At 64.2% G+C, this 21,346-nt stretch overlaps 3 protein-coding genes across 6 annotated transcripts; 1 reads left to right on the forward strand and 2 right to left on the reverse strand.

Annotated features, from left to right (window-relative positions):
* Positions 1-68: 68 nt before the first annotated feature.
* Positions 69-4,150, reverse strand: SURF1 (SURF1 cytochrome c oxidase assembly factor). 2 transcript variants are annotated; one of them, XM_080670726.1, is made up of 9 exons: positions 4,006-4,150; positions 3,860-3,911; positions 2,638-2,771; positions 2,476-2,558; positions 1,709-1,900; positions 840-912; positions 586-748; positions 269-350; positions 69-190 (listed from the first exon to the last, which is right to left on the reverse strand). In XM_080670726.1, the coding sequence occupies exons 1-9, from the start codon at positions 4,057-4,059 to the stop codon at positions 121-123; spliced, it is 903 nt and encodes a 300-aa protein (XP_080526852.1). In that variant the 5' UTR covers positions 4,060-4,150; the 3' UTR covers positions 69-120. The 2 variants fall into 2 exon arrangements, with proteins under 2 accessions (XP_080526852.1, XP_080526853.1); XM_080670727.1 differs by having other exon boundaries at positions 3,314-3,911; positions 4,006-4,030.
* On the forward strand, positions 3,846-8,934 carry SURF2 (surfeit 2). Of its 2 annotated transcripts, none has more exons than XM_080670724.1 (6): positions 3,846-4,256; positions 4,388-4,542; positions 5,221-5,324; positions 7,443-7,634; positions 7,799-7,962; positions 8,428-8,934. In XM_080670724.1, exons 1-6 carry the CDS (start codon positions 4,020-4,022, stop codon positions 8,506-8,508), a joined length of 933 nt encoding a protein of 310 aa, XP_080526850.1. In that variant the 5' UTR covers positions 3,846-4,019; the 3' UTR covers positions 8,509-8,934. The 2 variants fall into 2 exon arrangements, with proteins under 2 accessions (XP_080526850.1, XP_080526851.1); XM_080670725.1 differs by having other exon boundaries at positions 4,090-4,256; positions 8,371-8,532.
* On the reverse strand, positions 8,797-20,550 carry SURF4 (surfeit 4). 2 transcript variants are annotated; one of them, XM_080670729.1, is made up of 7 exons: positions 20,331-20,550; positions 13,881-14,067; positions 13,321-13,397; positions 12,666-12,709; positions 12,053-12,239; positions 10,746-10,909; positions 8,797-10,620 (listed from the first exon to the last, which is right to left on the reverse strand). In XM_080670729.1, exons 1-7 carry the CDS (start codon positions 20,376-20,378, stop codon positions 10,581-10,583), a joined length of 747 nt encoding a protein of 248 aa, XP_080526855.1. In that variant the 5' UTR covers positions 20,379-20,550; the 3' UTR covers positions 8,797-10,580. The 2 variants fall into 2 exon arrangements, with proteins under 2 accessions (XP_080526855.1, XP_080526854.1); XM_080670728.1 differs by having other exon boundaries at positions 10,509-10,909; positions 20,331-20,527.
* Positions 20,551-21,346: the final 796 nt, after the last annotated feature.

Raw genomic sequence — 21,346 nt, forward strand, 5'->3', positions numbered from 1 at the left:
CAGGTAACTAGCTCATTCCGGTAGCGATTTATTTACACCGACAGCACGTGGCCCAGTTAAGCCCAGTCTGTTGAAATATTTATTCAGTGATTCCCAGGACAGGCTACATCAGTAATCTTGTTAGGTGCCAGGAGTCCGACGCAGGAACTTCTTAACCCACAGGTATGACGTGGCCGCACAGAGTCCATACCTTGGGTTGGAAGAAAGTGTCAGTGAGCAGTTCTGAAGGTGGGGGAGGGGCCAGAGGGCACCTGAGGTGGGGACTCACCAGGTGAGGATGTACTGCAGGTGCTCGTTCCTCAGGGTCACCCTGGTCTGCCCTCCAATGGGTCCTCCAGGGACCGTGCTCTCTGCAGAGACAGCAGGTGTTGACACTGGCCTCCCGCCAGCTGCTTCCTTGGGGCCTTGCTAGCCAGCTCTCTCCCAGAGCTGTAGTTTTCAACTTTGCCAGTTTCAAGTCACCTCAACAGGACCTTCCACCTGTACCTGGCCAGGTCCCGTCCCCCCTTCCCCCCCCCCCCCCCCCAGCACACTAGGGTGCAAATAGGAACCGAGTACAGCTGCTTGGCCTGGCCGGTCACGTACTGAAGTCTGCATCGATGAAAATGGGCTCTGTGCCTGTGAGCTTGGCCATGGCCTCCAGGTCCCTGTAATACCACTGGTTCCTTTCTGGGTTGTTCTCCGGAACAAAAGGCTTCCTGGTTTCTGTCAGCCTTACTGCCCCAACCAGGTCCACTTCGCCCTCAATCTGAAAAAAAAAGGGTATCCCTCAGGGCACAGCATGGAGGGGGCTCCCAGAGCCCTCACCTGGGGAACAGCCCCACCCCTTTGCCCCTTACCTGGCCGTGCTTCCGGGTGTCGGGATTCAGTTTCTTCCTGGGGACAAACCCTCTGTTCACCAGGATGCTCAGCCTAGATGGGGAAAGCCGGTTTCAGGCGGGAAAGGGCTCGGAGAGAGGGTCACGTTGGCTTCTGTGCCTTCAGGAGCAACTGGTGCTGCCACGGGAGGGTTTAAACTGGGACAGCGGAGACGGGCCGTGTGCCACTGGGGAGGTCTTCCTCTGTGCCCACGTCCTGATGGGTAAGAGCCACCAGCCCCTGGGAGGGAAGCCAAGGTTGTCCCTCACCCCCATGTCTTCCCAGTGACGCCCACCAGGGCTCAGGCTCAGGCTCAGGCTCCCTCCCCTCCGGAGGGCTGGGTGCAGCAGCCTGTGCACCCGCCTCCACTCGCCCCTTCTAACCCGGGAGACTAGCGGGGCAGCCAGCTAGAGGCCAACGGGCCCATCCCAGTCCCAACAGGAGGCTGGGGGTGGCCGGGCCCCAGGGTTTCATTCGTCCACTGACCTTTGGGAAGCTGCCCCACTGCCCTGCCCTGCGCTCGCTCTTCTGGAATGCTCTCTTCCCGCCAAGTCTGGCCCAGCTAGTACCTTGGGACACCTTCCCTGAGCTGGCTCCCTCCAGAGTTCCTGTCACCAACCCTTCCTGCTGCCCATCATTCAATGAGGTGGCCACTGGACAGACCGCTCTCACCGCCCCTTTCAGAGCCAACAGGATGAGTCAGCTTGATGTCCGGGCTACGAAATCAAACTCTTGATGGAATCCAACCTTCAGGTTCTTGGGTTCCCCAGGGTCTTCCCAGGGTTGGGGGCCGAGAAGGGAAGACGAGCTGCCCTGACCACATCTGCCAGGCTCCCTGCGTGTCACTCACCCCAGGTCGGTGCAGTGGAAAGGGGTGATGACGTAGGCACCGCTCTGGGCCGAGGAGGAGAGCCGGCCGGCCTCCCGGGCCTCCCGCTCCGGGTCCACCATGGTCCGTGGCATCATGTACAGCTCCTTGGAGTGGTCAAAGTGCCCCCTGACCTTCACCGGCCTGTACTCCAGGCTTTTCAGCTCCAACGGGCTGCACGGGAGGGGGGACAAGTGCAGCTGGAGCCAACAGTCCGGGAGGAAGACAAACCCTCCCGGCTGCAAGCCACAAAGCCCACCGCGGCTTCAGGATGGGGTGATGAGGGGGCACAGCTGGGGTGCAGGGAGTGCACGCTACAGGGACAGCTGACCCCTTGGGTGTCGAGTGGGAACGGATCTGTGTTGCCAACCAGTGCATGTTTTCGTGAGAAGCCAGATGGGTACTCCTGCATGGACTGATCAGTGTGGCTAAAACCCTGTTTGCGCCCCTAAATGGAGGCTTTGTTGAATATAGCCGTTCCTCTAGGGCAGTAGCATCATTTAGGGCACTTTCAAAACACCACTAAGACGTGACAATGCCTGCTCCCCCTCCAGCTACGAGTTCCTGCTTTAGGGGCCATCAGCACTGTGGGGATCCCTCCCAGGACCACAGGTTTCAGGCAGTTTCCCAAGGGCGACCATGTCAGCAAGAAGCCCAGCAGGACTGCCCACCTGAGGGCCAGGACCCCAGCAGAAGCAGCCCCGCTGCTGACCAGTGCGAGGAGCTCCAGGCCGCAGCCCCGCACTCACTCTGCGGGCAGAGGGACAGGCTCGGCCATGATTCTAGACTCCAGCTCTGAGATCAGCTTCAGCTTCCACTTGCGACGCTGGACCTACGGAAACAGCAGAAGCCCAGGCAGACGGCAGCGGGGTCAAGGGCTCGGAGCCACGAGAGCCAGAGGCCAGTCTTACCTGCCATGTCCCCAGGCCAAAGGCAGTCACAGGAATGAGCAGCAGGAACCACCGGAGAAAGGAGTCGTCCTCTGCTTTTGTGGCAGGCGCTTCTGCTGCGGAGCTGCCGCACCTGCTCGGCCTCCAGGCCAGCCCTAGAAGGTTCACACGGGCCTGGGGTCGCCAGCCCCGGAGAGCACGGGGTACATCCGGGAGGGAAGGGCCCACGACCTGCTGGCAGGAGCCAGCCAGCAGCTCCTGTGTCCAGCCCAGGGCCCCGCGCGTGGCACTCAGTGGATGTTTACTGACTGAATGAGCCCCAGGGCTTAGTCGCGGCTCTGCCACCGACCATGACCCGGGTGACTCATGGCCCCACCCCACGCCTTCCACGCAGAAGGGTGCTGTGATGGGTATTCTACTGCGCCGAGACGCACCGTGTGGACTACTGTGGTTGAAGAGGCAGAAATGATAGAAACTCAGGACAGTGCTCTACAGAGCTCTTGTAACAGCTTTGCCTCTTCTTTATTTTTCAAGTTAAAAGACAGAATTTATTTACAAAGTTGCAGAGGTAGAAGTGAGCCAGCTGGGTTGCCTAGGCTCGCTCAGGCGTGCTCCCGTGAGGGAGAGATTAAAAAAAAAAAATTTACTCATTTAAGGGAGGAAGGGAGGAGAACCATCAATTTGTTGTTTCACTTACGTATGCGTTCACTGGTTGATTTTTGTATGTACCCTGACCAGGGATCGAACCCTCAATCTTGGCGAACCCAGGGGATGCTCCAACCATCTGAGCTGCCCTTTTCGTTGCTCATAGATTCAGAGACAGAACAATATGCACAGAAAGTGCTCTGAAGCTCTCAGAGGAGGCCCTTCCCGGGAAAGCGCCATGGGCCTCCTGGGTGGTAGAAAGGAGGGCCTGGGCGGGAGGCTTACAAAGTACCCTCCGGGGGGCACAGCACTGCACACGCCACGCCACCCCACCCCCTGCTGCCGTCCAGGGGCAACACGCAGCCTGCTGAGCCGACAGCTTTCCTGGGGTCTCAGACACCTGGTTTCACGCTCAGGTCGGACCCTCCCTCATTAGGCCAATGAGACGTCGGTTAGTTAACGTCCCCGGGCGCAATCAGGGCTCCGTTAGGAGGCACTGAGTCTGTAAAGGCGATCCGAGCCCATCTCCGCGCCCCCAGACCCCGCCCCGTGGAGCGCGGGGCGGCGTTTCCCAGGTCACACCGGGGCGAGTCCTCACCTGCGCGCGAGCGGACCACGAGGACGCTCCTCCAGACCGCGCGGGCCGGGGCCTGCGGAGACGCGAGGGGCCGGCTGAGCTCCCCCGGCCCGGGGCGGGCACCCCCGCTCCCCCACCCGCTCGCCGCCCCGTCCCGCTCCGCTCACCGGCCCCGCGGCCGATGCGCGCAGCAACTGCCCCAGCAACCGCGCCGCCGCCATCGCCCCGCGAGCCCTTCCGGGGTCGGCCGCGTTTGCTTCCGGGGCACCGCCAAGCCCCGCCCCCGGCCCGGAGGTGGTTCGAACGACGCCAGGCTTCCAGGTCCGTCGGCGGCGCAGCCATGAGTGAGCCGCCGCCCGATGTGCGCGCCTTCCTGCGCGAGCACCCCAGCCTACGACTGCAGCCCGGCGCCCGCAAGGTGCGCGGGCCGGGGCCGACTGCCCCCGGGACCCCCATGACTACCCTGCCTCCCTGCCTGCCCCCGCACCCCCTCATCGCCCGCCCCCCGACTGCCCCGGGACCGCCTCACCGCCCCGCCTCCCGCCGCAGGTGAAGTGCGCTCTGACGGGTCACGAGCTCCCCTGCCGCCTGCCCGAGCTCCAGGTCTACACCAGCGGCAAGAAGTACCGGCGGCTGGCCCGCGCCTCCCCGGCCTTCGCCTACGCGGAGTTCGAGCCGCACATCGTGCCCAGCACCAAGAACCCGTACGTGGGCCGGGCGGGCCGGGGCGGGACAGCGTGGCATCGCCAGGGGCCCGGGTGGGACAGTTGCAGCCCGTCACTGGCCGCTGCTCGGCGGGAGACTCCACATGCCCACCCCTGTCTGTGGGCGCCCACCTGCCTGGGAGTTGGGAGGCCGGCTGCCTGCGGGAGCCCGGGAGCTGAGAGGCACCGGCGAGGCCCGTGCCTGCGGAGTTGTTCGCTCTTTTGTAAACGCGAGGCTTGTCTGCTCCCTGGAGGACGGGGAGCGCTGCTGCTTCCCCTGAGGCTCTGCTCGAGGTCAGGCTCACTTTTGCACTTTCAAGGGGAACTGATTTAGGTGACGGTGCGGTTGACAGAACTTGTGCGGAGGAAGAGGCGATGGCCTGGCGGGCACTCATTCATGAACTTGAACGCTGAGTCCTCAACATGCGTGCTCACAGCAGAGCAGTGGGGAAGGCAGGCCAGGTCATGCGCCAAGCAAACGTGAGGCCAGGTCCGTCTTGCCCGGTGGCTGCCTGCCCGGCGGGGTGCACCTGCTCAGGAGCGTGTAAGAACCGGGGTGCCCAGACCATCTCCTGGACGCCCCTCCCCAGCTGGCCTCGGTGATTCCGAGGTGGCTAGGCTGGAGAGCAGGTCTGACTCCTTGTGCTGCTCCTGCAAACAGCTCCCTCTGACCCTCAGGCACCAGCTGTTCTGCAAACTCACCCTGCGGCACATCAACAAGTCCCCGGAGCACGTGCTGCGGCATACGCAGGGCCGCCGCTACCAGAAAGCTCTGTGTAAATGTAAGTGTGTGTGTGTGGGGGGGTGGGGACACAGCTGCCCGGTCACGGGTGTTGGGGGCATGCCTGCCCTCCCCAGGGTGCGCACCCCTCGAGGGCAGAAGTGGTCTGGGCCCTTCTGTGGCAATGCTTGGTGGATTGCCGCCGCAGCGAAGCGGGGTGCAAAGCAGGAAGCCGACCCCCGGAACAGTGCTCCTCGCTCGTTGTCCTCGGCAGCTTCAGCTGCTCTAAACCAGAGTTAAGCTCCTGCGGCATCTCATCCAGGTTACAGGGAAGGACGCTGTTGGGAGGCCTGCGCAGTCCTAGCTGGCTGTGCTGGGTGCTGTGAGGGGGGCGCTGGGCAGCCGGGGGGCCTGCCTGACTCAGGAGGCCGAGGCAGGGGCATGCGGAGCGGGAAGAGGACAGGATCTGGGCCGGGTCCAAGGCTGGGCACGGGAGGCCCTGAAGGACCTGCCTGCCGTGTGCCATCACAGAGGGTGAGAAAGGGAGGTGGGGCGGGGGCACAGAGGGTCCTGGAGGCCGTGGTCAGGAGCACGGGCAGCCGCATGCATGAAAGGGGTAAAGCAGGGACTGGCGTGACCAGTGCGTCTCCATCCCTGATCCTCTGAGGAGCAGAGGAGAGGGCCGGGAGGAGAGGAAGAGGGGAGTGGGTGCCTGCAGGCATCCAGGTGAATGAAGAGGTGGCGGGGTTCCCCGTGGGTCACCAGGTGTGGACAGGCTTTAACCTGGCGGTGGGGTCGCCCGATGAGGAGTGAGGGGCAGGAAGTTCCCGACTTGAGAACTGGTAGGTGACAGGTGGCGCCATGAAGTAGGAGCGTGGGGTCTGAATAGGCTTCCGGGGGAACGGAAAGTGAAACGCGCTTTAAATGGGAGGCGTGTCAGGGCTGGTGGCTGTTGGACTGACTCACGGACGGACCAGCGCTCAGGTGATGGAGATCACTGACACAGACGTGGCTTTGCATCCGTGGAGCCAGCTGAGAAGGGACAGAGTGGGGCCTGGGTACCAAGGAGCCCTGGGAGGGTGAGGAGGACCCAGGTGTCGGGTGGAGAGGAAGGGGGGACTCTTATCAGATGCCAGCCAAGGGGAGAGGAGAGAAAGGTGAGCTGGAGATGAGACAAGGCAGCTGGTTGGCAAGGCGGGGACAGCCAGGCTGGAGCGGGCAGTGGCCGCAGCTGGAGGCGGGGGAGGAGGGCCAGGCAGGGGCAGTCAGGTGGGATCGATGGGAAGACAGGACGACGGGGAGACAGGACGAGGAGGCCGGAGGCTCTCCTGCTTCCTGTGCAGCATGAGACCGCCCTCAGGAGGCTCGCTTTCCACCCCCTCTCTGGCCCCACAAAGCCTGTGCCGGCGCAGGAAGGAGCTGGTCCTCTGGTCATGGGCAGCAGCCGGGGGGCTGGGCTGGTTCCCCATCAGTGAGAGAGTCACTACGAGGCTGAACCGTGGGCGGAGAGAGCGTGGGGAGGCATTGCGTGGGGCGAGGGGGCCGAGGAGATGCCCTGTGGGGGTTCTGGTCGTGCCGAGGCCGGAGTGGGTGGCAGAGATGGAGAGGGGATCGGGTCCTGGAGGTGGTTAGAAGTGCACAGTGACCCCAGCAGGCTCGTCCACCCCATGGATGGTGACAGGAGTTGGGAGGAGTGAGAGCCAGGCCCCTGTCACCACCTGCCCCCCGGGAGCTGCACTGCACTGGGGGATCTGTGCTGATGGAGGGCCTGTGAGTCCTCAGTGCAGGAAGGACAGTGCCTCCATCCTTCCATCCTTCCTGCCCTGTGCTCCGGCCAGAGGTCAACAGAGGGGCCGCCAATTCCATGAGCCACGGTGCTTGCCTCCTGGTGACAGGCCGGCACGGTTTCCAGGTCAGGTGCCTTGGGCCCCTGCAGCCTGGTGCCCTCCCAGCTGCCCCTTCATGCCGCCTGGCGGGCCCAGCCAGAGGCGGGTGCTCACTCCCAGTAGATCTGTGCCGTGTTGTCCGTCGGCCACACCCCCGCTGGCCTCACTGTCCTGGTAGGAACCGAGCTGGTGGCATTTCTCTGCCTCCGCTGCTATGTGCCTAGTGGGGTGAGGCAGGGCCCGGAGGACCGGAGGTGAGGAGAGAACCGTGTGCTGTGCTGGCCCCTCTGCAGATGAAGAGTGTCAGAAGCAGGGCGTGGAGTACGTGCCCGCCTGCCTCCTGCACAAGAGGAGGAGGAGGGAAGACCAGATGGACAGTGACAGGCCACCCCGCCGCAGACCAGCCTTCTGGGAGCCCGAGTCCAGCGATGGTGACGGCACGGCCCCGAGTGACAGTGACGACAGCATGGCAGACCTGTACCCACGTAAGCGGGATGTGCTCCTTGCCCCTCCCCCTCCTCTCCCTCGCACTCCCCCTGGCTGGCCTGGCCATCCCCAGCAGCAGGTGGCTCTGGCCGGCTCCTTTCTCCACGTGCCCCTTTGCCCCCTGCACAGGCAGTGACCCTAACCAGATCCCTCTTCCTTCCAGCCGAGCTGTTCACCAAAAAGGACCTGGCAGGGGCCGAGCACGGGGACAGCGCTGATGACGTTCTGACCGATGAGGACGAGAGGCCGAGGCACCCACGAGAAGAGGGCGCTGGGGACGGAGAGGGGCGGGGCAGGGCCCGGGAGCTGGCCCTCAAGCGCAGGAAGGTGAGTGGTCCCTCCAGGGCTGCTAACACGGCAGCAGTGTCCTTAGCGATGGTTCCATTTCCCTAGAAAAATAAATAAAACAACCCTTTGTGCAGAGAGCACCCCAGGCTCATGACATGCGAGGAGCCAGGGCTGCGCCGACGGGGCGGGTGCTTTGGGTCTGCACCTGTGGGAGCCCGGCTGCCGGACAGGTGCCCAAGTGCCACGCAGGAGCCGAGAGGGCCAGATAGACGCCACCCTGAGCCTGTGCGGAAGGGGCGGGGCTAGAGGAGGTCAAGGGGCTAGAAGAGGTCAAGGTCTTTGCGTTTGGGGGTTCGCAGCGCTGCCTTGGATGAGCCAGCAGCTCTGAGGGACACTGGGCGGAGAGCTGACCTAGGTGTTTGCAGCTGAGCCCTCATCTGTGGACAGGGCGGGCGGCCTCGCCCGCTCACCTGGGAGCTCACTGGAACTCTGTTCCCGCCACAGAAGCAGTCGGGCCCGTCAAAGAAGTTCAAAAGCCGTCACCGCAAGCCGAAGCGCATCAGCTCTCTCAAGCAGGCGGGTTAATAAACGTTTGCCAGAGACGCACAGCCTTCGCGAGTCCTTGGGGTTTCCACCCCGCGTCCCCCAGCTGCCCCGTGTCCCCCCAGTGGGTGGGGGGTCCTGGGGTTTCTCCATCCATTCCTCTGGCTGCCCCAGGAGCAGGGCTGGGTCCACCCCGCGGGTATCAGGGTCCGTCCCGTGGGGGCCCTGGGGGTTGTCCCGTGTGGACTTGGCTGAGTGAGTGGGCCTCATGTGGCAGATAGGAGCCTGGCTCGGCCCACCACCCGGACGGCACCCGAGGGTCACACTGCGTACAACAAATGCCATTGTTTATTTCCATGTTTCCAAAATCAGAACGTTTTCAAACACAACTAAGATATAAAATACAGCATCAAATGAGATCGATACCTATTTCCCACATAAAGCAAAAAACTGTCAAATTGTTTTGCCAAAACCAATTGGTAGATTATTTTCCGCTCCTCCTCCCGGGGCCCAGGGCTAGCCAGCTCTGGGCGGGGAGGGGGAGGGGGAGGGGTGGGAGTGACCGCCGCATCACAGCGACCAGGGGCGGTCGACACAGGTCTCAGCACAGAGTCAGGGAGGAGCCCTAGGCGATGCGGCTTGGCTGAGGGTGCCACTCTGGGGCTGTCACTCAAGGGGTGGGGGCTGCCAGGATGTGTTAAGGGGGAGGGGTGTGGACCAAGAGACCACGCGGCCCAGGTTGAGTCAGAGTGTAGTGAGCGTCCGAGTGACCGGGAACAGACGCCCTTCAGCCGGCTCTGTCCACCACCAGGACCAGGACGAGCCTCCGCTGTGGCTGGGGCCTGGGTGGGTGAAATGGTCACCATCGCTCCCCTTGGTCAGGGGTCCAGGCTGCAGAGCCAGATGCGGTGCTAAGAGCCCTGAGGGGCAAAAGGCAGCCCCCTCCCCGCAAAGCCTCCGGCACGGGGCCCCCTCACTGGCTCTGGTCTGGGAGGTGACCTGGACCTGCCTCAGGGCTGGCCCTCAGGCCCACACCTCGCTGAAGACCAGAGAGCTAAGCCCCGAGGCCAGGCTTTCGGTGGGCCTGGCCAAGTCGGTGCGTCCCCCAAGGATCTGGGGGGAGGACAGCGGGAGGCACAGAGACCTGTCCCAACTCCCGCGGCGCCTTCACTGGGACGGGGCCTGGCGGAGGACAGGAAGTGCTCACCCCCAAGAAGAGAAACACAGTGTAAGGCAACGTTAGGAGACTTTAAATACAGGAGTCAGATCCAATCGTAAGGCATCACAGAGCAGTGAGAAGTAACTCGGGCCGTGTGCAGCAGAGCAAACACGTCTGAGCAAGCAGCAGCCTCGGGAGCTGGAGCCGCGGCCGCCGCCTGGGACCGTCCCTCAGCCAGGGAGAAGCAGGCAGCCTCCGTGTGAGGTAACTGGTCTGTGAGCTGGCGTGTCTGCTCCTCCCCAGCCGGCCCCGGGAGCGGCCGGGCCAACCTGCAGACGTGTGGGTGGGCGCGTGTGGCTGGGCGCGAGGGTCCCTGGGGCTCTGGGCGGTTCCGCAGGGCGGCTATATCCATCCCCACCTGGGCCACGGAAGCTCCCGGGAGATGACCCACATAAACTGCACCACTGGGCCGGAGTCCTGATTAGGCAAGGACTTTACACGAACAGGGCCCCCTAATACTGCCTCGCGCTTTGGGGCTGGCTCCTCCGAGCACTTCACTGTCCTCACAAGTGTGACTCTGCAAGGCAGCGAGCGGCCAGCGGCTCTGATGTGCTGGGCCATCCAAAATCATTGAGTTTTAGCTAAAAACGTAAACTTTAAAAAAAAATAAGAGGGAGACTGCTTTGAATGATACACAGATGTATCTGCTCAGGGTACAGCTGGAAGGCCCCCCCCACCCACAAAAGAACAAAACCAGGACAGAGGCCGCACCCCACCCGGCTGCTCTCGCCGCGCGGCCAAGGCCTGGCCGTGGGGAGGGAGGAGCCGGCGGCCGCTGGCTGGTCAGGCAGCAGGTGGCGTGCAGAGCGGTCAGCCATCTCTCAGGGCTGCAGAGAGTTCTCACATCTGTGCTTCACCCAGGCAGCGGAGGGGAGAGGACGTGAATGCCGGCCGTTTACTGATCGACCCCGAACCAGTCCTCGACGGCCACGGGCCTAGCCAGGCAGGGAAGGTCTGTTACCACTCTTTCTTCTTCTCGTCCATGGAGACGCCCCCGGGGCCCAGGGCCACCACCAGCAGCAAGCCTCCGATCACCGACATGGTCTGGAAGAAGTCGTACTTGAGGAAGTCGTGCATGGGCTTGTAGACGGGGATGGTCCAGAAGGCGTTGAAATACACGTTGATGGCGAACAGCCAGACGACCAGAGTCAAGGCGGCCAGCTTGGTCTTAAAGCCGATGGCCACGAGGATCATCAGCGCTGTGCCCACGATGTTCTGGAGGATCTGCAGAGGGAGAGCAAGAGACAGCGTGAGGAAGAAGGGACGGCCAGGTGCCGGGGCGAAGGGACCGGGTGTGCAGAGGCTGCTCACGGCTGGGGCTGTGACAGTGGGGTGAGCGACAGGTGGGGCTGAGACGGTGGGATGGTGACAGGTGGGGCTGAGACGGTGGGATGGTGACAGGTGGGGCTGAGACGGTGGGGTGGTGACAGGCGGGGCTGAGACGGTGACATGGTGACAGGTGGGGCTGAGACGGTGGGATGGTGACAGGTGGGGCTGTGACGGTGACATGGTGACAGGTGGGGCTGAGACGGTGACATGGTGACGGTGGGGCTGAGACGGTGACATGGTGACAGGTGGGGCTGAGACGGTGACACGGTGACAGGTGGGGCTGAGACGGTGACATGGTGACGGTGGGGCTGAGACGGTGACACGGTGACAGGTGGGGCTGAGACGGTGACATGGTGACAGGTGGGGCTGAGACGGTGACATGGTGACGGTGGGGCTGAGACGGTGACACGGTGACAGGTGGGGCTGTGACGGTGACATGGTGACGGTGGGGCTGAGACGGTGACGTGGTGACAGGTGGGGCTGAGACGGTGGGACGGTGACAGGTGGGGCTGAGACGGTGGGACGGTGACAGGTGGGGCTGAGACGGTGGGACGGTGACAGGTGGGGCTGAGACGGTGGGACGGTGACGGTGGGGCTGAGACGGCGGGGTGAGAACGGGGCCGGGGCAGATGGCACAGCGCTCAGCACAGGATGAGGTCTCCCAAGCCCGCTCAAGTGGGAGCCTGGGCCCCACACCGGGACGGCCGGGCGTTCCTGGGCACCTCGCCAGGCAGGGCGCACACTCGGTTACAAAGACCTGCTCTGTAAACTCGTGGGGGACAAGGACAGAAGCTTCTTCAACTCTGCGTGCCCAACGCCCGGCACACGAAGGTCACGAGATAACGGGGAGGAAGGAGAGGAAGCAGCCAGCCTGTGAGGACGGCAGCAGGCCCTCCAGCGAGGCCCACGGTTCTGGCCACACAAGAACCTGACAGCTTGTTCTTTAACAGGATCGAAAGCCTGGCCTTCGTGGCCCTGGGCTCTGCTACGTCCACACCAGGGCAGGGGCGGGGCGGGGGCGAGGCGAGCAGGACTCACGGAGAAGAAGCTGGCGTCGAAGTGAAGGAGGGTCATGAACATGAGCACCAGCAGGACCCGGCCTCCCAGCTGCATGTACTGCTTGGGGGAGCTCTCGCGCATGGTGGGGACGCCCGCGAACATGCTCTTCCCTTCCGAGCGGGACTCGGCCAGGAGCAGCAGCAAGCCCCCTCCCAGGGCCAGGTTCCTGGGGGAGAGACGCCACGCAGCGCTCAGGCCCAGCCCGAGGGCCGCCAGACCGGCCGGGAGACCTCGGCCCCGCCCCCCCCCCCCCCCCCCCCGCAGACCAAGCAGGACGAGGCCTGAAGACACACACGTGTCTGTGCACTGGACAGCAGCAGGCGCCTGAGCACGCCCGGAACCTTCACTGCTGAGCAGCTGGCCCGTGAGCAGCGGCTCCACTGGGACCCCCTCCCCCTGGTGACATCGGTGAGGAGAGGCAACTTCGTGCTCACGTGTCCTGAGGGCCCGGGTGGGGTGGAGGCTCTGCCAGCACCCACCACAGAGTCTAAGAAGCACAGTCTTGACCCCAAGAAGCTGACGCAATGGACAGTCACAGCACCGAGGTTAGGGGGGAGGAAGTAGGGTGACCCCTCCAACCAGACGCACGTACCTCATCAAAAACTTCAAGTCCCATAAAATGCTGTAGGCGATCGTCTGAGGGGACAGAGGGCAGAGAAAAGGTGGGTGTCAGCATTTCCAAGCACCTGCTTTTCTACCAAAGGGATAATATTCGGCAAGTTTTTAAATCTGAGATACACAAACTGCTGGGCTCCCAGGACAGCGCCGAGGGCAAGCTTGGCTCTGTGCCCCAGAGCTGCCGGGGGGCCGGACCATTTCACCAGAGCTGCGCCCCTGGTGTGCCCCGAGAACAGGGCGGACCCGAGACCACGGGCCCGGAGAACAGGTGTGTGTTCAAGCCTGCACCCAAGCAGCCAGGCAGTCGCATGGGGTCCCGGCGGCAGCCCGCCTGGCGGCTTCCCCCCTTGTCAGAGCAAACCCCGAACGGGGCAAAGGGGGCACCCAGAGCCCGGCCCTACTCGGGCACAGCCGCCAGCCGAGGGCCGCCTGCTTCTCCTGCGTCCGCCTGGAGGACAATGGAGCCCCTTCTCGGAAAGGAGGTCCAGGGAGACCCCTCGAAAGGCCTTTCCAGAGGCTCTGCTCCAACCACAGCAAGAAAGGCAAGGCGTGACCCACCCCCCCTTTACCTGCAGCGGTGGTTTCTAGGTGAGACCCCGCCCTCCCCCCCCCCCCCCCCCCCCGTTTACCTGCAGCGCTATGATTCCGAAGAGCCCAAAGCAGGCGTACTGCACGAAGTTCCTACTCAACACCAGGATGCAGCCAGCTGGAAAGGAGAAGGCGAGGGTCAGGGGCTCCGATGAGGGGACCCTGCCGCAGTGGCTGGCTGCCTCACCTGGCCTCAGGTGCAGCCGCAGCCCAACTACCCGCCACAGGCAAAAACCGAGGTGTGGGAGGGGAAGGGCAGGCACCCCCAGCGGTCAGCTGGCCGCCATCACAGGCCCGGCGGCACCCGCAGGACAGGCGGGAAGTGCAAGGCCCTGCGTGTCCAGGCCCGAGGCCGCCACCAGGAGCAGAAGCGAGGCCCGAGGCCGACGTGAGCTGCGCTAGGCCTCGCCTCTCCCTCCTCCTTCCCCTCATCACCCTTCCAGGCACCAGGGCTCCTCCCTGCCCCCCCCTCCCCCCCCCCCCCCCCCCCCCCCCGCTTGCCCGCATCTGCGCTGGGAGCGCCGTCACAGGGCTGCCTCTTCCTTCAGCGAGCCCCCAGCAGCCCCCGGCTGACCCTGCCGTCGGCGAGGGAGCCACTTACTCAGCTGGCCGAGCAGGTTGAGGAGCACGAAGGAGGAGGCCACCAGGTAGCCACAGCCCCAGGTGCTGTCGATGTAGTCCCGCTGCTCGCCCCACTGGAACCACATGCGCACGCCGTCCTCCAGGAAGGTGCTGATCAGGCAGAGGCGCGCCACGTGCGGGAGGTACTGCTTCGTGACTCGGAGGAACTGTGGGCCACAGACATGGCGGTGAGGGGCTGCGGCAGAGCCCCCGGCCCCGGCCAGGCGCTTCTTGGCGCCCTGCGTGGGACTCAGCACCCGCTCCCAGCATGCGTGTGGGCGCGCGAGAACCCGCATGAGTTCCAGGCAGCCTAGACCCCGTCAGGTGACAGTGACCCTCTCCTAGGACCTCTATCACCTCAGCAGACACGTGTATGGCAACGACGGCTGGCCCCCAAGAACGGCCCCCCGACACGGCCGCTAATCTCAGGCCAGGGCATCAGCAAGTTAGGGCCCCGAGGGGGGAGGGGTTCGCCCAGGTCGGCGCCGACTCCACCCAGCCTGCTGGTCAGGGCTGCGCCCTGGGCCTCCCAGACAGAAGCGAGCTGAGCGTGCTCTTGAGACGAGAGTCCGCTTAGGTGCCAGCCAGGGTCCGGGCGGGAGGGCCTCGTGGTGGGCCAGCAGTAAGCTCACTCGCCCGGCCTCTCGGCAGCAGTGGGAGGGAAGGCCAGGCTCTGGCCCACGGTGTGCAGTTGGGACCACAGTGCACCGCCCAGCCCTGACCCTCCTGAGAGCCAAGGTCGGGCCTGGGTAAGTCTGTGCGCACAATTGTGAAGAAACCCTGAACCTGCGGGTAATGAGGCCGAAGCAAACTGAAAACACGCTAACCAATGGGGTGGACAGCTGTTCCACCCGCAAGGAGACTCAAGTGTGTAAGATCACTGGCCAGCGTCAGAGAAACACATTTATAACGTCCCCCGCTCCATGCCATTTACTTATTTAAAAAAAACTCTTAAAATGTATAGGTATATATTGACTTCAGAGAGGATGGGAGAGGGAGAGGGAGAGAAACATCAATGATGAAACAGAACCATTGATCGGCTGCCTCCTGCACGCCCCCTACTGGGGATCGAGCCCGCCAACAGCAGGCATGTGCCCTTGGCTGGGATGGAACCGGGGACCCTTCAGTCCACAGGCCGACACTATCACAGCCACGCCGGCTAGGGCGCCATGCCATTTATGACGGCTGATTGGGAGGCCAGCACACGTGGCAACCGAGGTACAACCGTCACCAGGTGTCCCAGTGCACTTTCTTACCAACCGCGCGAGGCTGAGATAGGAAGGGACAGAACTGCCAGGGCACCGATAACAGCAGGAACCGGGGAAAGATCGGGCAGGGCCCACCCACAGGAGTGATGTGTCAGCAAGCGAGAGTCTAAAGGGCATCCATGAGCCTGGCCCCACGGGTCAGTCAGATTAATGCCACAGCCCCTGAGGGCTCATTAAACCTATTGTGGGAATAAACGAAGGTGTATACGTGAGCATTCTTAATTTTTGGCATTCTGAAAAGTTGCTTAATAGTGCTAGAACGTGCTCAAGCTGTCCATCGCAGTTAATGGCCTCTGGGTGTTCAGTTGGTTCATCAGCTGCGGCTGGTGAGCACAGAGAAGCCAACTCCCCTGGCGGGGGCGGGGGGGGGTGCCAGGAGGGAGCCAGCGATCACAAGGCAGGTGTCCCTTCTCTTCCCCCCTCCTGAGCTCGAGCCCCACGCTGTCAATTCCACACGTTTGCCCAGCCTTTCACCACTGAAGTGGGGGCAGAGGTCACAGGATGGACAGCCAGCCTAGCAGGCGTGGGACCGCCTCCTGGCTCCACTACCACCAGCTGGTGCACTGTGACCAGGGACAGACAGAGTTACTGGGGGCGGGCGGGGGGGGGGGGTCTGTGCTACCCTTCTACAGTGAGGGCTGCGGAGTACAGGTTGCCAAGGTTCGCTCCGACGTCAATAAGCAGAAGAGAGCTTGTCCGAGAAGAGGTCCCAGTGCTCCACGTAGAGAACACAGGGTGTAGGTGTAGGTGCACTTGGTGTAAACACACACACCGCGTCAGATCAGGGGGTTCGGGGACCGCTGACGCCATACGCCCTCCCATTTCCGCCTCACGGCCCACGTGCTTTTGAAATGCCCAGCAACGGTGCCGTCACCCCAGCCCTGAGGAGACAAACCTCCCGGGCTTGGATGGGAAGCCCTGGCAACGGCACGGCCTCACCTGGATGCTAAGCCGGGGAGAAGCCCGGAGGCGGGGCCGACTCAGGGACTGGAGCCTGGTTGGACCCCCAGGCTGGGAAGTGACCCCAGAAGGCAGCACAGGGACCAACATGGGCGGTGCTGTGACTCGCCTCCCAACGGGGCTGTGGTCTGAGCCCCATCACACTGGCGGGCACAGCAGCCCCCGAGGCGGGCGGAGGCAGTTCACAGCCTCCGTGGAGAGTCTGCACTCCTAATTTGAGTGTCTGGGTCCAGAGGATTAAAGAGCAGAGAGCCTTCCCTCCAGACAGGTAATCACTCCTCCCTCCGCGCAGACATGGGGAGACGGCCGTCTCCTTACGCTGGGAAAGCACAACCCCCCCCCCCCCCCTCCGCCCCGCTATTGGCCCCTGAGCTAGGCTGCTCCCTGACTTCCCAAGGCAAGCGGGCGGGTGAAGGCGACCTCCCTGCCTACGGGTCTGGCTGACTCAGAGCCCGTTACACCGCAGCCCTCCAGGGACACCTGCTTGGACACGGAGGAAAGCTGTTTCCGAACAGAGACCAGACCCCATTCTGACCCCATTTCCTGCATGTGTTTTGGTCACCAGGGTTCAGACTGGGCCACTGAGCCCACACCGTGCCGGGCTGGACAGCGTCCCAGAGCCAGTGTCCCCGGAAGAGCAGAGCAGAGCGGCACCAGGCATCGGGCAGCACCGAGGCCGCGCTGTCACCTGCCCGTGGCCAGGGGCTGCTCCCGGAGGGGAGTCAGGACACTGCTGGAGGCGGACAGCGGGGGGAGCCTGCGGGAGGGACAGCCGGTTACGGGGTCTCAGACTCACAACCGTCTCAGCTCTCACCTACACAGCCCTGAAACGAGCCAGTGGCGGCGACTTTCCTCGGCTGAGCCAGGCAGGTGCGGGAGTTCAGTGACCCCAAACTCCCAGCCAGCCTAGTCTCCCCGAGTGCTGCCCGTGGCTTCCTGCTACACCTGGAGGGACAGGAAGGTGTCACTGGCCCTAAGCTGGAGACGGCTGGCTTTCTCTACTCACCATCCAGGCGTGACAAAGAGCCTGCCTAACCCGGGGGAGCAGCCAGTCTCCCATGTCCCCACCACGCTCCCTAAGAGGCTCGGTGGCTCCCTTAGTCCCCGAAGACAGGCGAGCAGGGCAGCGTGCTCCCCTTTGTCCTCCCCCCACTCCTGGTGGCCCAGGGCACGAAGCCCAGGCAGGAGGGAAATGCTCAGAACCCACACCCATGGCACCCCGAGTGGTTAATCCAGAGCCTGACACCGGCTGTGCCCGATCAGGGTCCTATAAGGCCACGCTCGTTACCCAATGCCTGACCAGAGGCCAAGGGGCACCTGGGTGACAGCTCCCCAAACGGGCTCTCCCGCCGAGGGACAGGTGAAAATGCCCGGCCACCCTGGAGAAAAGGCCTCGGGGACAAGCCAGCAGGCAGAGCTCACTGAGCGCCGCCGCTCCCTTCACGGGCCCGTGCGCTCTGGCAGCGAGGACCGCGGAGCAGGACGTAATCTGGACTGAGAGCTCACGGGCTCCCGGTGCCCAGCCCCAGCCGCAGAGAGCTCGCTCAGCACTTCCCCAGGCCTGGCCCCTGCGAGCAGGAGGACACTGTCCCTGCTGCCCAGGGCAAGGAGCCCGGTGCCAGAGGGACAGCCCGGGAGGAGCCTGCCAGCGGACACTAACCAGACGGCGTACCCGGGCTCGCCTCCGCAGACCCGAAGGGAAGGTCACCGGACTGCTGAGCGGCAAGGAGCCCGGACCTGGGAAGCAAGACACGCACTCAACCTCCAGCCACCGTGTGCCGCACGAGCCCAGCGCACCTCCGTCTCCACGCGGAACATGGAGACACGGCCAGCCTCACACGGTCCGGAGGTGACCCGGCGACGTGCACGAAGGACCTGGCCCCACGCTGGTGCAGTTGAAGGGTCGGTATTGCCAGGGGACACACGGGCCTTTTGGGGTCCCCCTCTCAGCAGCCCTGGCCTCCGGTCACATCCTGTCACTGCACGTTTGCGCCTGTTTTCTGAGGACAAGGCTGGAAGGAAACAGGGGTGTCGCACTGTCTGGTCGGTGGCTGCATCGTTTCCCTGTTCCCTGCAGAATCGATGGCTTTCATTTCCAAGCCTGGATGCCGCCCTTATTGGCAGCGCTGCTTTACTACGCGGGTAAACCTTAAACCCCAGCTTGGCCAGACCTGTGCATCGGAAGCCGTGACTTTGCTCTGCACCCTGCTCTCCGCCCACGTCCGCTGCGCCCCGCCTGCCTGTGGCAGGAGAGGCTCCCAACTTTGGTTTTGAAGAGCACAGGCCCTCTGCCCTCCTGCGTGGAGGGCGGAGGCGGCTGCCGACAGACACCCCTGCCAGATAGACACCCCTGCCATCGCCACAGCGGCCCAGCGGCCCAGCCCTGGTAAACTGGAGGAGGCCGCGCTGCGGGACGGGGCCCTGGCCCACTTGGGTTCAGGCAGCGGCCTCTTCCCTGAGCTGTGCCAGGAGAGGGACGGGGCCTGGAAGCAGCTGTATGTGGCACAGCCTCGAGGTCACAGGCCTGGCCTTCCTTCCCACAGGGACTCGCAGGCCAACCTGACCCGACCCGGGCCCCTCCCGGCCTTCCTGGGTCCCAGATCCCTTCCTTAGAAACAAACAAGATGCAGGGAAGGAGGTGGTGGAGGAGAGCTTACAGGCCGGGATTGGCAGCGGCGGGACCGAGACATTTTGTCTACATTTGGTTGTGAAATTCACTTGCAAAACCAGCGTTTTCCGGCTGAAGAGTCAGTGTTGGTGCTCGGTCCCCGCGGCTAGTAAAACGGGTCACTGAAATGATGTCAGTGGAAACGGACAAAAAGGCCTCCGTGGTTCCGGCAGCTCTGGCTAGCACCCTGTTTGCGAGGGGCCCCATGTTTAAGTTGTCTGTACCCACAAACCACCACCTTAGGAAAAACTGCTTCTCCAGGTTGACAGACTCCACCCCCCAAATTGGTTTTAAATGGTTGGGTCACAGGAAAATGTGCGACCCCAATTAGGAGGCCACACGAGAGAGATATTAGCACCCCTGGGGGAACAACGGAAATCCGTTCACTGATCACAAAACACTGGCTTGCTTTGTTTTGTTTGTAAATCACAGGCTCCCGGGACCCCCAGGACTCCCAGCCCCCAGCACGATGGCTCGATGCACCCCAGGCAGGTGAATTCAGCCTTAGCCTCACCACTCTGAACCCCGCAAGGCCGGCACACACGGCAAGTGAACCAGGGCAAGGACGGCAGCGGGGCCGCCCGGGTCTGCCCTGGGACGAGGCTGCCAATCTTAGGGTAACGGGTACTTTTATAAGCCGATCCCCTCCCGCCTTCTGCCAAGCAAATCAACCAAGTGGGGGGCGCTGTCCTCTCCCCGCCCGCACCCCGGTCTGTGCGTCCAGTCGGGTGTTCCTTGGCCCCGAGTCAGGGCTTCCAGGCGCTCAGGTGCCACCTGTGCCCTCCTGGGAGGAAGAAGCTCCCCGCCCCTCCTCCCAGGTGCGTGCACAGATGGACGCTCCTTCAATTCGGCCCCAGGGCAGAGTCCGGGGAGGGGAAACGCGGGGTCAAAGGGACCCCACGGAGGCCACACGTCCGGGAAAGAGAAAGGGAAAAGGGCTGTGCGTTCTGGAGTTGGGGTGCATACCAGGGCGCCCCCTTTCCTCCGGGAGGACCCCCAGGCCTCCAGTCTGACCAACCCCTGTCCAAGATCCCAGCTCCCACCCCGCCTCCCAAGAGCGCCCAGTGGAAGGAAAAGGTGCGGGAGCCACCCCAACAGCCGGGGACGGAGGACGCTCCCCAAGCCCCCAGCACTCGGGCCGCCTTCTCGGGGGGCGGGGAGGCAGCCGCTCACACCCCTCTCCTTCCAGGAAAGCCCAGGCCGGCTGGGGGGACGGGTCGCCCGAGCTGGGTGCCGAAGCGGGGCCCGAGAACACACCCGGCCGTGGTGAGGAGGCGGCGAGGGGCAGGCTGGGCCCGGAGGCCGGGTGTGGGGGTCCCGGGCCGGGACGGGCAACGCGCCAGGGAGGGAGGCCGCGGTTGGGGGAGGGGGCGCGACCCCTGCGGTGGGATCGGAAGGGCTGCGGGCGCGGCCCAGGCCTCGGGGCGGCCCCGCGGGGCTCGGGGTCCGGGCGGAGGCTGGGGGGCGGCGGGGCCCGGGAGAGGGCCCGCGGGAGGGGGCCGGGAAGGGAAGGCCGCCGGGCCGCAGGCCGCACCTGGTCGGCGAAGTCCTCGGCCGTGCCCATCAGGTCGTTCTGGCCCATGGCGGCGGCGGGAGGCTCGGCTCACTCGCTCGCTCGCTCGCTCGCTCGGCGTTCGGCCCGTCGGCGCCCGCGCCCGTTGCGGCCTCCACAGGAAGTGCCCGGCGGCCGGCCTCGCTTCTCGTCGGCGGCTCCAGCGGCTGCCACGTAGGCCAAGCCTTAAAGGGGCCGCGCCGCGGGGCCCGCCCCGGCCGCGCCTTAAAGGGGCCTCGGCGCACGGCCCTCAGTTGCACCGCCCGGCGCGCTCGAGGCTCCACCCACCGCGCTCTTAGGCCCCGCCCCGCAGCTCTAGGCCCCGCCCACCTCGCATCAAACCGGGCGGCCACTCCAGGCCCCGCCCACCGCGCTCAAGGCTCCACCCAGCACGAGGTTTAAAGCGGCCAGGCCCTGGGGGCCTGCTCGCCGGAGGGACGCTACGGATACCGTTCGGGCCGGGAGGGTCACGTGGTCAAGCAGACACACCCGGGGCTGAGGGTCGTTCCCAGGGTGGGGGCTGGGGTGCGCACCAAGACGCAGTCCCGACTGAGCATGCTCAGTCGAGGGTCTGCCCTCAGGCGCCGGCTAGGGGTGCACCTCCAGCGCCCAACGGAGGGAGGAGGAGGACAGGAGTCATTATGGAAAATTACAAGGTGCCGAGTTGCCCCCTGGCGGGGAGGCTAGGGCGACGAGGGGCCCACGGTCTGGGACAAGCCCTGGACCTGGACCTCGCCACCACCCCCAACCCCTACTGGCATAACGGTCACAGCCCTGGTGGAGGCTGCCAGCGAGGTCCCACCCCGGGAGGCAAGGGACCCATTGTCTGGCCAGTGTCTGCCTCTAGCTCACAGGGGACCTCCAGAGGTGACCTCCTGGGTGCGTGCCCTTTGCCTCTGGGCCTGTTTACCGCTGTCTAAAATGAAGGGTGGCATGAAGGACTGCAGCCTTGCCTGTCTGCGTGTTCGCAGCGGAAGAAACGCCAGCCTTCTCACCCC

This window comes from Plecotus auritus (genome assembly GCF_963455305.1).
Source record: "Plecotus auritus genome assembly, chromosome: 5".
Classification (NCBI taxonomy): Eukaryota; Metazoa; Chordata; class Mammalia; order Chiroptera; family Vespertilionidae; genus Plecotus; species Plecotus auritus.